At 42.7% G+C, this 16,764-nt stretch overlaps 1 protein-coding gene across 1 annotated transcript in view; it reads right to left on the bottom strand.

Annotated features, from left to right (window-relative positions):
• LOC139292851 (NALCN channel auxiliary factor 1) overlaps nucleotides 1–16,169 on the bottom strand; it is a 70,628-nt gene extending 54,459 nt beyond the window's left edge. Inside the window, exon 1 of the mRNA XM_070915245.1 lies at nucleotides 15,450–16,169. Coding sequence (XP_070771346.1) covers nucleotides 15,450–16,169 — 720 coding nt within the window. The remainder of the gene's footprint in view (nucleotides 1–15,449) is intronic.
• Nucleotides 16,170–16,764: the final 595 nt, after the last annotated feature.

The following is a 16,764-nucleotide window of genomic DNA, read 5'->3' as shown; positions in this document are numbered from 1 at the left end:
TATAATACAAGGGCTAAGTAGCTCTACCCTGCAAAACTTGCAAAACAATGCTGCAAATGTATTTCCATGTCTTCTGTAGATCATCAACTGAACTGAATATCAAATCAAAGACCCATTGTTTTATTGCAGTAGTTTTCAATACATCAAATTTCAAGTGGTAAACCAGTCATCGTTATGGTAAACCGCATATGTGCTGTGTCAGAACAGAAAGCTTGACTGGCGTAGAAACAGCAACTAAGGGGGTCAATTTCATAATCCATCTAAACAATTTAAATAACATTTTATTAAAAAGCATGATAATGTATAAACAGCTCCACTGATTCTGTAGTTAAGAAGCCTCACGTAAGCTTACACATATGTTAATCTGCTCCACACAGGGAGGTTGACAGATGTTACATTTTCAGAAAAAAAAGAGCACTGATATCAGATGGATACTCGAAATAGGCAGATACTCTAAGTCTGGGTATCAGCAGCAGCAACAGGGAAGAAAAAGTTGGATCACTGCATCCCTGGAAGAGAAAACCTGAGACAGAGGAAGAAGATGAGTTGATACAGCATGCAGGAAGGCAGAGACGATGGTTTGGTGGGTTGGGGGAGGTGAACAGAGGACAGATGGAGACAGAAGAAGAGATGAAAGAGAGAAAGAGAGAGGCAAAGTAATTCTGTCCGTAACAGTCCTGCTGTTCTCTGTACAGGATGTGACCCTCATCGTCCCCTATCAATCAATCACCATCATTTCCTATGCCAGAGTTACCAGCATCTGTGTGCCTGGACTGAAAACATCAATCTCAGATGGGGGGGTGTAAGGTCAAGCCCCTATCCTCCCCATCACCAGCCCTCCCCCTGTTTGTCCACTCTCCTTCTACATGACTCTCCAGCTCACTCCGTTTCCAAGCATCATCAGTATTATTCTGCTGTCAATCTCACCCCCCCTCTCTTTTTGTCTTCTCTTTCCACCTCATGTCTTCCTTTTTCTTGACGTCTCCACCTCCCAATCTCTCCCGTCCGAAACCTCACCCCTGCTTTCAAATGGGAAATCAATAAGTCCGTTTGAGAAAGACGCCCTCGTTCTCTCTCACTCTTTCTTTTCGCTTACTCACTCACACAGTCACATATACAGTAATACGCCTTCCCTCATATCCCACCAACACTGCTATGAAACACAAAAACAAACCGTTAAATCCTAAATGTTAGAAATTTAGAAAATCTCTTTGACAAATTCATGTCTCCTTTTCATCCTGTCTGACTCAAAGACACTGCAGGAATGAAATAACACACACTCTGGATACTGTAGGAATGACAGCACATTATGCTCAGGTGCTGCAATGCATACCACAACTAACTGACACCAAGGACAAGAGGACACTGAGGAAAAATGAGGAGCCCACACATCTATTTGCCAACTGCAATCATATTTAAAAAGGTGGCTGATGAAAATGAATGTGAAGCCCTTAGTGCTACGTTCCCATAGAGAAGCTCAGGGAAGTGGCTGTGCGCTGCACTTTAACGGAGGTGGGGCAGTTAACCAGACGTACATTTGTCAAACCAACTACTTAGTCCTTTTTCTTGTAAAAAGTAACATAAAAATCAAATAAAGTATCAATTTCACCTTAGTGTGGCTTGTCAGAGTCTGTTTTTGAGTGCAGCGTCTTCTTCGCCTTGTTGAAAACAAACAATGACAAGCAACACAAAGGTGGGATTAATACTTAACCGAGACAACGACAAATTCTGTGCAAACTATTTGCCAGTTCTACAGACTATTGTAGTCTGTTATAGAGAGGTCATCACATAAACAGTGTGTCGCAAAGCCAGTTCAAAATGTCCACCAAAATGTCCTTCCCTGACCATTCTATTTTTAATTCCTGTTCAATGCAGTGAGATTTCTTTAAGTTATACATGAAAATTTAACAATCTTTTCAATTGTATTTAACCCTTTCAAGTTCATTGGTGTTTTTCAGAGACCATCAGGGTTCTTCAGGGATTTCCTTCCGTTGTGCAACTGAATTGTATGCTCTCCAAAGAGCACAGCCCTGTAACAGTGGAAGCTACCATAAGAGTGCTAAAAGGGGGATATGCAGGGGTACTGCTGTAAATCCTGCCATAAAGAGAAAGGATGGGAGACAGCTTTATCCAGCTAAGAGCCTGCACAGGAGGATTAGGGCTACAGGGAGCAAGATAGGGAGAGGAGGAGGATGTGACGAACAGGGGCAGTGATTGTGTGACGGGTAAGAACCTTGATAAAAATGGAAAGAGGAATGGAAGGGATGAAAAAAGGAAATGGGTAGGGGGGAAACAGAGACAGACGACAGTGCGGAGAAAGTGTCAATACGGAGGTCAGAGTAGAATTACAGTGGGGAGACGATATCTACACCAAAACACATTCATGCCCTCCAGGTTTGAGCAAGGCAAACACACACACAAACAGTGGCTGTCTGGACACCATAAAAAGCTTAATTTTATGTAAAGCTCATCCCTACTATCTAAATACTCAATGACTGCTGTCTCAGCTGTGCTCTGTAGCATTCTGGGCACATGGGTATGTGGTACCAAGACACAGATGAGAATATGTGTGTGGAACATTGCTTGACACATCAAGCACACGTAAATGGCCCTTTGTGATCAAATGGTCTCTGAAATGAAGAAGTCCCTAGAAGAAAACTCAGGAACTAAATCATGATCAAGCATCAACCTTGCTTGAGATGTAATGTTTGTACGCTATGAGACATGAGTCATGAGTACTTTTTTATTTACTGTTATGTGCCCGGGATGTTTGTTGAAATATGCTGGAAAGAGGATGTGCAGAGGTAGAAAAAGGAGATTGAAAAAACAGTAAGGTAGAGACACCTGTTTCCAAAGGTGATCTCCTAAGTGACTGTGACTTTTTCTTTTTTAGTATGTAACTACAATTAAACAATGTAGTTCTCATATATACTGTAAAGCCCCTCTTTCTGCACTAGGCCCATAAGAAGATCTGCAAGCATGAGGTCTCCTGCCTCCTTTGTGTGTGTGTGTGTGTGTGTGTGTGTGTGTGTGTGGTTATGTTTGAGTGTGCTCCCATGCTTTTACATGTGAATGTGGGGCCATGCACCGGCCTTCGTGTGTGTGTGTTTCCTTACAAAAAAGCGAGGTACAGCAGAGTGTCACAGGGGTGGGTTCCAGTTCCTCCTCAGTGCTTTTGAAAAGTCAATGACAGATGAATAATTTACAGAGAATCAGTCAGGGGCTGCCAATGCCACTGTAAAGCAAAACTGCAACCAAAGAGACAAAGCGGGACACGACTAAAGCACCATCCATGTTACACAGGTAGCCTCCAAGTGGGGAAAAGATGGAAGAAAAAGAATAAAAAGCAGAATGAAGCCAGGAACAGTGGGAAATGTGGAGTAAAAGGATGATGAAAGAGTGACACAGCAGCAGTTGACAAATGGCAAATGGGGGCTGAGGACAAATGGACAAAAGGATTTTAGACAAAGAGGGAAACTTCAACAGGTGAACATCCCCACTAACCTCTCCACCATCCATCCTCTTCACATACACATACACACACACGGCAGTCGAAAAACCATTACGAAGAGGTGCCGATAAGACCCTCATCATCAGGTCAAGCTCCCCTCCATTCCTCTTCTGTCTTGCTTTGTTCCTTTTCCATGTTGTATCTGTGCCCATCAATAACCTCTCTCTCTCTCTCTCTGCCCCTCCCACAATCAAATTACTGCGTCAGACCGGAGGAGGTGTTGGGGTGAGGATGCTACTTGCTTAGCTTTAGCCCACTCCCAGAAATCTTCAATCAGACCACCAAACGTACCGTAGGTCTCACATACTTAAAGCCTGTATCACGCGCCAGGATAAGCTCTTTAGTGGTGAGGTGGTTGCTAGGTGCCACTGGAGTAATGATGTGAATAATCAGCCTCTTTGGCTTCATAATGAGGGCTGTGAGGAGGACAACACAAACTAATTTGCATCAATTTGAATGGAGGCGTTTAGTGTGATGTTGCCTAAATGCTATTTTGGAGGTTTTTCCACCCCACCTGGAAAACACTTTTTGTGAAAAACATCACACACACACACACACACACACAGAAATTACTAAAAAACTAAGGGAAATCTGTATCACACATGAATGGTGGTTACCCTGAGTGCAACTGTACATCATGCTGCCGTAGAAACAGCCATGAAACAATGCAATATTGTTATCTTGATTTCCAGATGCGGATAAAAAAAACATTAGAGCTGTCCCCTAATAATCGAGCCAACCGTTAATCGATGAGAAGAGTCTTGGTCGACCATGTTTTCAATGGTCTGTTAGTCACAGAAAAAAAAACCTTAAACTCCATCCGGGAGCTGCACTTTGACGTTAGGGCCGGGACAAAAGTCCAGGGGAGTTGCAATACAGACCTTTTCAATTGTAACACAGAAATCAGCCCTATTTCTCAGCCCTGGAACTCAAAACATTTTCTGATGCCCCCAAAAATAATAATTAATAATGAATAAATAATTAAATTAATATCATAAGCATGTGACGACTAGCTGACTAATGGCTTGAACTAACAACTGCTAGTCAACTAGGAAAATCTTTGGTCGTGGCAGCCCAAGAAAACATTTAGATCATCAAAGCAAAGTCACATTTTGTTTTCACACTTATAATCCAGAGACATGATGATGTGATGATTTGTTGCTTTTCTTTGTTATATATGACGGTAAATTGAATATCTTTTGGATTTATGATCTGCCAGATTAATATGAAAGTAACTGTTCAAGTTTTCCACTGATGGAAAAATACACTTCAGCAAACATATAACTTATATGGATTAGTTCAACATTTTGGGAAATATCTTTATTTGCTTTCTTGCCGAGAGTTGGATGAGAAGATCAATACCACTCTTGTACCAGTTAGCCCAGCTTAGCGGGAGGAAACAACTAGCCTGGGTCTGTTTAAAGATAACAAAATCCACCAGCACCTCTAAAGCTCACTAATTAACACTTTCTATCTTGTTTGTTTAATCACTACATCAAACCGCAAACAGCTGTTTAACCTTGCTTTCAGTTTGCTAAGCTAGGCTAATGTCTCCTGGCTGTAGCTTAATATTTAAGGTATCTAACATCATCTAACTCTCTGCAAATAAATGGATTTCCCAAAAATGTCTCAGGCTCCTTTTACTTCTCATACGAAGTCTATGACAAATAATGATGAACATCCCACTATGCCATGCACTCATGCATGCTAACATTGCGCCCTCTCTCAACAAATACACACACGCTCATCCATTGACAGAAACACTAGCCTGATTAAAATGGAAAGGATTATGTAGGACCAGGTGCTCAAATGAATTGTTTGTACAAAACCCTGAGAAAATACAGTATGTCAGGGGATCTGACATGAGCCCATCATGCTGCACACATCACTGGGTATTCCCTCTAATCTAACCATTCATTTGTCACTCTCCTTCCCTCTCCACCCCTCTTGTATTTGTTTCCGTCACCTGATCGCTGTCAGCCTCCCTCCTGTGTGTGTGGTCTTGATGGAGTTTATAGACTTTCCTGTATGTGTGTCTCTCTTCTCTCACTGTTCTGATCTGCTCTCTCCGAATCAGGACATGCTGTGAGCGGCTGATGATGATGATGAGTCAGTAATGTGAGAATGTCACCAGAGTCTGGGAACTGTGACTGGTTTCTGTCTCTCTGCCAGTGATGCTCAGACTGTAGCTTTCTCAGCCCACTTCACTATTGCTGCTGTCAGTTTCTTCTTGTTCTCGTTGTTTTTATTACAAGTGTCTTTTATGCAGGTAAAATCCAGATGCAATTCAATACACTTTTGTTGACAGGCAGACACGTAAATCCCTTGGCCAGATCCCAAATCTGATTGCAATCCCAGGTTTTCCCGGGCTGCATGCAAATCATGTGCTACTTCAGTCCAGAGGGTGGTGGTAACACACCTGAAGCTGTTTGGCTAAAACAAACACCAGAGGATGAACTTGTGCACTTAAGTGTAGTCACAACATTAGCAGCTTAGCTAGGTAGCTAACAACTAGCTATAAACTAGCACAAACCCATGTGTAACTCACTTGGAGGGATTAGCATGACAAAAGGTTTGCTCCTTATTACAGGTTCTCACTCACATCCCTTCTTCACCTATAACAGATCAACGCTCTTTCACCCACACAGATCATTCAGGGGTTACACTGATCAGGGATCAGAGAAACAGCACGTCATGTCTTCTGTAGGACCTTTTGTGTTGAAAGCACTGTCCTGCTTTCTTCCGGTTGTTTTTAATATGGCAGAAACAATCACGGCTAATTTCAGTGTCACTTCAGCTGCCATTATCACAGACGATAGGCCCTGTAAGTGGCTAACGTTACTTCCACTGGCAGCTTACTGAGGTTGTAGTTGCATTTGGTAGGACAAACGATCATTTGAGAGAGATTGATGCATTGATATCTTTTCAATACCTGGCTAGAATGCTTCTTTTTTTAATCTGCTTGTAATGCTTTGTTGCTTTTTTGGCTACAATTACACTATTTTGATATCTAATTCTGATATCTGTGTGAAGCTCGAGTCTGGAGTATTGTACTTATTTACTAATTTCCCTACTTATCCCCAGTCAGACTGTTTATTATAAACTGTGATGACCAATGTCTTCTGTGAAAATCAATAAAAACAATGAGCCTTAATCATCCATAACTACTCCACCCATCAAATGGTTATAGGTTTATCTTCAAGGTGGTTAAGTTTAGGGTTGATATGTATGTTTTAGGTTAGATGCACAGGACATAGGATTTGTAAACAGCCTGAGAGAAAGTGCTGCGTCAGAAGTCAAGCTCAGGGGAACAAAGTACTCTGATATTTGTGCATGTAAGCAGGAAGTGGATGGAGATTTGATAAAATAGGCTTGTTTAAGATGAATCCCTTCTCGCCTGGTGGCTGCAGCCGGGGGAGGTGACAAAAAGCTCAACTTGGACAGTTTCCAGCAGCATCAACAGTATATACACAATAAGTCACATACACATTCATCAGATCCTGATTGAACACATTCTTCTGTCTTGTCTGGCACCTGCATTACCCATAATGCAACTCTAACTGCCAACAGTTCTGTCTGAGAGACTGGTGTGTTGTGCTAGTAGCGGCTAATGTAGCCTCAAGCCATTAGCCTCAAGCAGAGATGAGGAACGGGCTGCAGAGGTCGAAGCTCACTTCTTTCTGACTCCACACCCCCAGATGTTTTGTTTTTCAAACTTGTGGTCTTCAGACCCAAAGGACGCAGACTCTAGTGACATCGCTTGAGGAAATTTATCAGATTTTGTGCAGTTCCGTCCGGAGGAGCTTTATACTACTTCTTTCACATATGCAGTAGTACTTCCAAAGACCTGTAAATTGGAGTGGAGTTCCCGTTTAATATTAAATGTGATAATCAACCGTGTTTATTATTTCTCATTTAGAGAGAAGTTTCATGTAAAGACCCTGTTCACCTCAAATTCGTTCATAATTCAGATGCCTTTACTTCTCTGAGAGTAAATTAAATGTGATGTGCTTTTCCTTTCCATTTCACGTCCAATATGAACAACACCATTAAACAGCTGACAGACTTTACTCTAAAAATAGCACATACTTGCACTCTCTGCTTTATAAATGGCTTGCATGGAGCTGCTTCAATAACATTCTGATTAAATGGATTCGATATTTATCAATGACTCATTCTATTGAAAAGCAAATTTCTATTCCTTTCAACTAAACAATTCAGTCTACAGATCAGTGTCATGCTTACGCACAAGAACCGAATTAACTTGTGCATCTCAACACAAAGGAGAACTTGAGACCAAAAATGTGAAACTGCTACCGTCATGGTAGCACTTGTGTCTCTCAGATGGTTTGTGTATTACAATAAGTCTCCTCACGTTATTGTTTTTGTTAATCTAATTGTCATCTTCATCTTCCTTATGTTTGCCACCAAATAACACTGCATAAAACTGAAGAGGCAGATATCCGCCAAATGCTGGACACACGTGAAAACTCTGTCGCACAGAAGCATACTGGTTATTGTTCTTAAGTCGTGAAGATGCTGAGTATTTTATATAGATATGGGTTGTTAAACCCCTAAAATTATCACGAGCTTAAACAAATAAATGTCTGATGTGTGCCGATTTTATGTCTCCAGTGTTTAAAGCATTTTGTATGGAGTCATTTATCAATAGCAGCCATTTCCGCTCTCTCTAGCCCCTTCTCTCTCTTCACTTTGTCACAGAAAATCAAACATAACACATCACCCACTCATCAAATCATTCGACTAAGCATACCAGTGAGACAGCAGAGAAGAGACAGATAGCGAGTGTGCATTTGTAAATGCCATAATTTGTTTATGTCATAGATCTGATTGAATTGGAAGCATTAAAAGGACTCATTGCAACTTTTATCTCATTATGAGTGGGGCTGGGCTATGCCCTACTGTGGCTGGATACTGGCAGCTTGTTCTCGCACACAGTCACACGTGAATGTTGTCTTTGAATTTTTCAGCTGACCCAAACGGTACCCACGCACCAGGCAAACAGGACAATACTCCTCCATGTATTAACTGAATGATGGAAAGGACTTTTTCTCAAAGTAGTGGCCTGCAGGAAAGAGGACGGAAGAAATATGGATAGAAAGAACTGTGGATGGGGCTGAGGCCCAACGCAGCTAAGGAGGGAGCTGTGCAGTCTCATTGTGCTGCGTAGAAGGGGAATAGAGGGCGACGAGGAGGCGTTTCCATGGGAGTGCTGCTGTGTTCTTCTCGAACAGACGCATTCCCTTATCTCCTGCCTGGGGAGAAACAAACACTGGCAGCTCATATGAAGGGGAGTTTCCCTGGATCTATTTGAGCTGCAGAGAGAAGCAACAGAGCCCTAATTGAATTTGAGGGAGAGAGAGAAAAGTGCAGGACTTGCAGTAGGGACATGCTGCCTGTGTTGATAGCAGAACAATCTGTACATTATGTGTCATGTCAAAGCCTACTTTCATTTAATTTACACAGAAAAGCCATCTGTTTAAAAAAAAATGTGAAGTTTAGCACAACATCCATTTGTATTAAAGCTAAATCTGCTACAGAAACATGCTGAGTCAGTGTGTTTTCTTATGGTGTTACCTCTGAATGGCTAGTTGTCCCAAACTTACTGAATAATTCAAACACAAATATTGCATATATTCTATAAATATCAACGTTGTCACTTTGAGCTGAAATATCTGGGTCCTGGGTAATGTTCTGCATATAGATCTGATTTATATTTATTTGCTATATGTAGGCTATATATCTTAGCCATGCTAGCAGTGGGGCTCTAGGGATGGCATTGTGTGCTGACTGGTCAGTTATCGCTACAAATATTGGGAAGATTTCCATGAAATACAATGTTTTTCCTGCTGACAGCCTCACTTTACATCTAGCGCCACCAGCAGGTTAATAATTTGCGTTCAGGGTGGAATATCTCCACAAATAGTGGACTGACAATGACAATCTCACCACATTTCTTTGGTAGCTTTTCTGGACCTTTCAATCGTATCACACAGTCTCAACTTTTAAGCCAACATGGGAAAGGGGTCATTAAAGGGCTTTAAACATCTACAATACCACAGCAACTGGAACATCTCCATCTGCTGAGGAAGAAAATTGTGCTGGTTGTTTCTGTCCACTGCTGTTTCCAAGGTCAAGAATGAACTTTGAATCTAACTAAACTATGGGATAAACTGGTATGAAACTGATACACATTCATGTCCCCCTCAAGATGAGTTATAATCACATTGGTGATCCCTTAATTTTTCATTCAGCATCATCATTTGTCTAATACTTCGGTTGTCAAATAATTGCAATACAAATTACATTCCCATCAGCCTCAACTGTACTTTAATGCTAATTAGCACATGTTAGCATGCTAACACACTAAACTAAGATGGTGACCATGGTAATCATATACCAAAACATAAGCATGTTAGCATGCTGACATTCAAATTTAGCTTGAGGCAACTCTGTACTTCGAGCCTCACAGAGCCGCTAGCATGACTGCAGGCTCTTGTTTCTACTTACTGTATTTCTATCCTGCTCCTTCCTATATCTCTGGTCTGCTTCTTGTGGCGCTGTAACGCAAGATTTTCCTCCTGGGGATCAATAAAGTTGTATCTTGTCGTATGTTTTCTCATTTTTGCTTTGGCATATACACGCATATCCAGCAGGGACTTTTTGTAATTCTGCTTCACTTAATGGACAACACAATCAGGCCTATCCTCACTGTGGAGTGAAAACATAAACCTAAACAGCTAAATTAAATAGGGGCTCAACTGAATAGTCTTGTCGAAATAGAGAGTGATAGAGTAGAAGAGGTGATTGAATAGGCAGAGGGCCAGAGAGGCTGTGTGAAGGAGCTGGGATCTGTGTGGACAGTCCTGTAATTGAAGGGAAGGAAAGGGCCTTAACCTAGATCAGTATCTATCATTCCAGCAGGAAAAAAGAGCTCAACACCCATATATTTCCAGAAAGGGAGAGGGAGAGAGAAACCAAGGCCTCTGACGAGAAGTAAGTCTATAAGGAGGAGGGAGAGAGGGGTGGAGGGGATGTAGAGACAGATGGACACATGTGTACGTGCGATGTTGGTTCCTCAGAGCTCTGACACAGATGGGAGAAAGACAAAGAGAGAGGATGTGAAAGTAAGCGAGAGACAATGACAGATAGAGGGAGAAAGGAGATCAACATGTTGAGATAGAGCCCTGGAGACACAGCCACCAGAGAAGCAGAGAATTATGGGAGTGCAAATTAAATTACACCGGAAGGGACAGTCAGGTCTGGACCTGCAGGAAACACTGCACATGGGGCTCTTTGTGTGTGTGTGTGTGTGTGTGTGTGTGTGAACACATGCATGTGAGCATGTGTCCATGTGATATAAACAGGTACATACAGAGATCAAAAGGTGTAAAGAACACAAGTAGGAAAGAACAAAGACAGAAAAGACCAGAAGGCAAAAGGAGGGATACAGCATGGCAATCATTTTTGCAGAGCACACATAAAACAATCATAATCACACATGATGATACACGATGTGTAACTCAGCTTTTCCACATCCCCCATTATTTTTTATTTTATGTATTTTCTTGTATATTTGTATTTTTCTGTTTCTGCTGGCAACCCTGTGCACGGTGTACTGTACAGGCCACACTGCACCACAAATGTTTGATACAGAGTTGTGCTGATCTTTGTGGCTGTAGCAGAAACACCTTGTTTGTTCACAATAATGTCAACCTTCCTTTAAATGCTTCATGCATCTCATGCATGTGTGTACAGTTTATCTCATGTTGCCATACTTCCATCTCAAATGAAGAAGGTCTGAACAAATTATTGTCTGAAAACATCAGATATTGAGAACCTTAAGCCACTGCAAAGATGGTTAGTTGACTTAATGTCCTGAAATTCGTTTCTCAGGGCACAGCAGGTACTGCCAGGCTAGATATCGCTCCCAACAATCTGCATAAATATGCCTTTTTGACAGCAGAAATGTTGACTTCTCATAGTAAAGCACTGGTGTCACTAACATTAACAATGTCTCTGTTTTATTCAAGTGTCCCAGTAAGTCATGACAGTGTGACAGTGAGCCGGCATGACCCTGAAACTGAAGCAGCTCAGTGGAATTCAGCCATCATTCATTACATATATTTACAGCTGTGATTTTGCTACTATGACATGTCAAAATGTCTTCAGTGAAAGAGGCCTATCAAATGATCGGTTTAGAGTAAGTTAATAGTAGAAGTGGTGGCTGTTGTCTGGGACTGTTAATATGGCAAAGCAGGTGGGAATCTGAAAGCCACAAGTCAAAGGCAGCATCTGATACTGAAACTTCTCTGCCCTGTCTGTGGCTCTCAGGCCCAAGCCCATTTGTAAAAGCATCTCTCGAATTTATAGTTTGATTTTAAAAAAATCCAAAATGGCTAAGTAATTTCCTATAACAGCTGGGCACTGTAGTTTTAAGCAAACATTACTCAAACAGAAGTAAATAGTGCATTTGTTGAGTATTATTTTCAGCAGAAGATTAATACACATTTGGAGCACTATGAGTATGTGGATTGACTCTAAATAAACTACTGTGCGCATTTTCATTGAAATGAAGAAATATGTCACCCGGTGCAACAGTGTGGCTCACTGATGTGTTTTTAATCAAAATGTAGTTTTTGGGCAACAATGGAGCTCTATGGCACAGAGGGATAAGCTTTATGAGGCTTTAGCTAAACAGGTAACACTTGCTAGCAGGATCAATATATTGCGGGTTTTAATCTTATCATGGGATTTGTTGACCATAAGAAAATATATACAATAACACCAGCTGTGTTCTTTCAATAACAGAAAAGTAGATCAGTATTATAACAGTTCATATGGTCATAGTGAAAACACGAAAACCTAGGCCAACATATTATTGACAGTGGAAGGAAAGGAGAGTACTTCTGAGCATTGTTGTCAAGTGGCAATGCCAAACCTCTCTTTGCATTTATATCACACATGATGGAGATCTGACTATTGAAGCAGATCCTGCATCGACCTAAGAACTGCATACAGACACTGTACTATACATACAGCTCAGCAAGTGCAACCTATCTACCTCAAAAAATAAATGTATCCTCTATATTTGCAACAATTTGCATCACCTGAGGGCCACCCACAGCCTTTCAAATCCAACAGGATTTGCTCATGTTTTTATATTAACTTTGAAAAATGTTATGTTCGTCTTATTGTCTGCAATATCTGCTTCACTTACAACAACCAAATATCCAAATATATAGGTGTCTTCTTGTTTTGTAATGAATTTTGATTTTCTTTTTCTGGCTAAGCTAACTGGCAAACTCTAGTAACACATCATTCTCTGACGGTAAACAAGGCGGGCCCAGTGCCATACACCATCCTGATGAAAACTATCTGGTTTGAATGATAATGACACATCTGTCCATGAAGATTAGTGGGCTAGTTATGTCATACTATGTGTGCAGTGTGTGTGTGTGTGTATACTGTTTATATGTGTTGATGTTGCTGCCTCTTTGTGACAGTTTCCCATCTTCAAAGCAAAGTTATTTTTTCTGTTTCCTACTTTAAATTCACCTCTTAATCTTACCTCACATTTTCCATTATTCCTTCTCCTTTCTTCTCATCTCACTGCTTGTATGTTCTTTCTTCCCAAAAACATATACAACATTGATAACACACATCACACATACACAAACACCACGTGATGTTACAGCTTCAATTCATTTAAATCACTTGAAAAGAAGCCTTGTGCAGTTGTTTAAAATGTGGACGAAGAATTTACAAGAGCGGGAGAGAGGCCTGAGATGAGAGAAATAAGAGAGATAAGAGTGAAAAGCAATAATTATTGTTTCAGGCTGTCTAATGTCTTTTTATTGTCCAGGAGAGTGGTTCTTCAAGGAGCGGTGGTTTGTGATGCAGGCCTGGGGTGCTGTGCTTTCACAAAGGTCACAAGAACACTGAAGCAGATTAGCAATTCAGATTGGGCTAAAGGGGCTAAAAGGCTGCTATAGCCCTGCCTGAGTCTGATTACATTAGCAGAGAGTAGGAGTGCAAATGCACACTACTGATTAGATGGCATAAGAAGGAAGCAGCTATAAGATGTTATAGGAAACAGGTTCATGCGCATACATATATGCATGCACACACTCACACCGACAAACAGGCATAACAATAAGGTATGACTCACAATAAACAAACATATAAACAGCACATGAGTCCACTGTGAAGGTTTATCCTCAGTATATCCTCCCACTAACTATCCTTCCTCACACACACACATGGATTATCAGCACTCACGGCCCAGCAGCCTGACCATCTGCCCTTGTACAACATCCATCTTGTAGAAATTAGTTCGGGCTGCAGGATCATTAAGACAGTGGAGGACAGTTTTCAGGAAAGATTTCCTGCTTTCCAAGGTTCGTTCGTTCCCTGACCTGTGTTATAGTGCTGTTGTGGTGATGATGCAGCTCTCCTGGCTTTGGACACATTTGATAACAACGTTCATTACAACTCCTCAAAACCTTAATGTTCAGGACAAGGAAATGAGTCAAGCTTACAATGCATCAGACACAAAAACATGTTACAGCACAGGTGAAAAGTTAATATGCCAAGCACAAACAAAGCTGTACTGTAGGCAACAGCACGTAGAGTATAACAATGCAAGCACTGTGTCTACATCAGAGACATACATTTCTATTGTCCTTGTCAGGCCACACTCCCACATGCCTAGTGTCATTAATCGTATTCCATACCTTCCATACCAGCGATTCTCAATCCTGTTAATGAAAGACCCTAACACTGCACATTTTCCATCTATCAGGTGTGTTCAGCCAAACAGGAACTCATGAGCCCACCTGACTGAGCTAATCAGGTATGGGTACAGGTGGGAGAGATGGAGAACATACAGTGTAGTGGTCTGCCTTGTTCAAGGAATAAGGTTGGTTATGGTCTATGTGTTAATAAAGTCCACTTTATAACCATGCTTCACTGCCAAACTAATTAAAACAATGGATATAATTTCATGAGTACACAGCAAAAGAAACAAGCATGTCCTCCCGTAAGGCCTTTTGCAGGGCCTTGTTTCAGCACCATGGACAGTGAGCACAGTAGGATGCACAGCTGACAGGGAGACAGGGCCTCTGCAACAGTCCAGCGCACAACAAATGAAACAGATTCAAGTGTAATTCAACCAGTGTATCCCCACCTTGTTTCCATTTACAGGTAAGTTTTCATTGTTCAGCACAGCCGAGTGGGCCTTGATGCCTGAAGTAACACAAGACAAAGTGTGTTTGTCTGTGTGTGTGAGTGTATGTGTGTATAGACAATATGGATCTAGGTATGCTATGCTGCTGACATGCACAACATGTAGTCCACAGCCTGAGATGTGTGCTCTATAAGACTGCCATGTTATTGGAACAACTAGTAAACTGGGGACAGTACAAAGCCTGGATTAGGTGCAGAAATCACTGGCGTGCTATTAACGATATTGAAATGAGCACAACTCAACAGCCCTCTCTCCCTTCGTCCCATGGAGCTGCGGTGCAAGCCTGGCCCTTACTCCAAATGTCAAACGTCACTTCCACAGTCACAGTTCACAAAGTAGTCCATATTAGAAAGATTAGACTTGGAGAGCCAGAGAAAGAGAAAACAAGGAAAAAAGAGAGGGAGAGAGAATGATGAAGGACTGCAGGAGTCTGTTGACCTGTCCTCTGGTCCCTCATGCCAGTTTCATTTGGTGCAACTGTGTGTTTGTGCAAGTCCTGACAGGCCAAATGATGCAGTGAAGGCACTGGTAGCCTGAAGTCTAAAAAATAAATACTTAAATACTGACAGATATGCCCAACGGTTGCCATGACGACTGTGAACCCACCCCCTTAAATGCACTGGCGCGTGTGTGCATGCGCGTGCGCGACCCCGGCCTCGTTAGTCCTACCTTGCATTCCTCCATGCACGTCCTAACCGAGTATGCATCCGTCTCGTATTTCTGAACCAGCAGTTCAAACTCCCGGTAGTTCTCCTCCGCCTGCTGGTCGAGACGCTGATAAGCCCGGACACACTCGCTGCATCCCCCCATGGCCATATCCAGGGTGCAATTCAAATCGTCCGGACTCGTAAACCCGTAAAACAAATCCAAAAGTGAGTAGGAATTACAAAAAGAAAGGTACAAATCGCTCAGATTCACGTACGCCAAATGTGTCCCCTTTTCCCCTCCACCGGAGAGGCCCAGGCACACGGTCTTCGCGTCCGTGAAAGTAAAGCAGTCTTTGGACAGGCTGTCGGGGTGACAGGTGTCCATTCGCCACAGAGGTTTGGTAGAATTCCCTAGAAAAATAACATCTTGCTCTCTGGCGAGACGGTGGGGGTCAGGTGATGTTGGGATATGGTGTCGGTGGAAGGAGTTTGGGTACTCGCCCATGTCCGTAATTGCAAGCCCCTCGTCCGACCGCTTGTCTCGGGTTCGTGTTAGTTTCGCCTCGGCGCAGAACCACAAGTGATCAGAGAGCAGGACGGTGATGAACAGCAGAGAGGCCAGCGACAGTCGCCATCTCTGGGCCCGCTCCGACTCGGTAAATGGCTTCTCGTTCTCTCGGGGTGCAAACCAGTATTTTAAGCCTTCATCATGCTGCCGACGCATCCAAGCACCCCTGGTCATATTTTAGGAAAGTGCTGCCCTGGCCGACTCCACCGCGGGGGCTGCTCTGCCACAATACTCATTGACTTGGGGGGAGACGGACTCCGGTTGGTTCTCCTCTGTAACGGTGGGGTGCCGTGCCTCCGCCGGTCCAGGGCGCTCCTCTATCGCGCCCGCAGCAATCGGTGCTATTCCGATCCAATTAGCGCGCCCGCACAGATTAAGCTTCGCGCTGCCGCATCCCGGTTCTCCATGGCTCTCCGGGGGGAAACGGCGTCCTCTTTGACCGCATGCCCCTCTCTTTCTACCGTCCCTCCACGGGTTTGTTCTCTCGTCGGGGGCTCAGGGAGACCAGCTGTTGCGAGCCTCTTGGTACTGATGCTGCGCGTCTGCTGCCGTTCGGTTTGCAGATTCACTTAAAGGAGAGCAACGAGCCCTTTCGATGCACGCAGGCTGGTTTCTCTGTCCCGTACCTGGGCGGAAAGCCTAGAATCCTTTCTCCCGTTGGCCATTGTCATCTTGGACCGCGGTTAAGTTGCCGCCATGTTCGTCTTGAAACACTTTTTCGGAGAGCTGGGAATGTTTGCGTCATCTCCATCGTTGCGATAGCTCCATC

Source organism: Enoplosus armatus, chromosome 11 (genome assembly GCF_043641665.1).
Source record: "Enoplosus armatus isolate fEnoArm2 chromosome 11, fEnoArm2.hap1, whole genome shotgun sequence".
In the NCBI taxonomy this organism is placed as follows: Eukaryota; Metazoa; Chordata; class Actinopteri; order Centrarchiformes; family Enoplosidae; genus Enoplosus; species Enoplosus armatus.
This window is presented reverse-complemented; position numbering and strand designations above follow the sequence as displayed.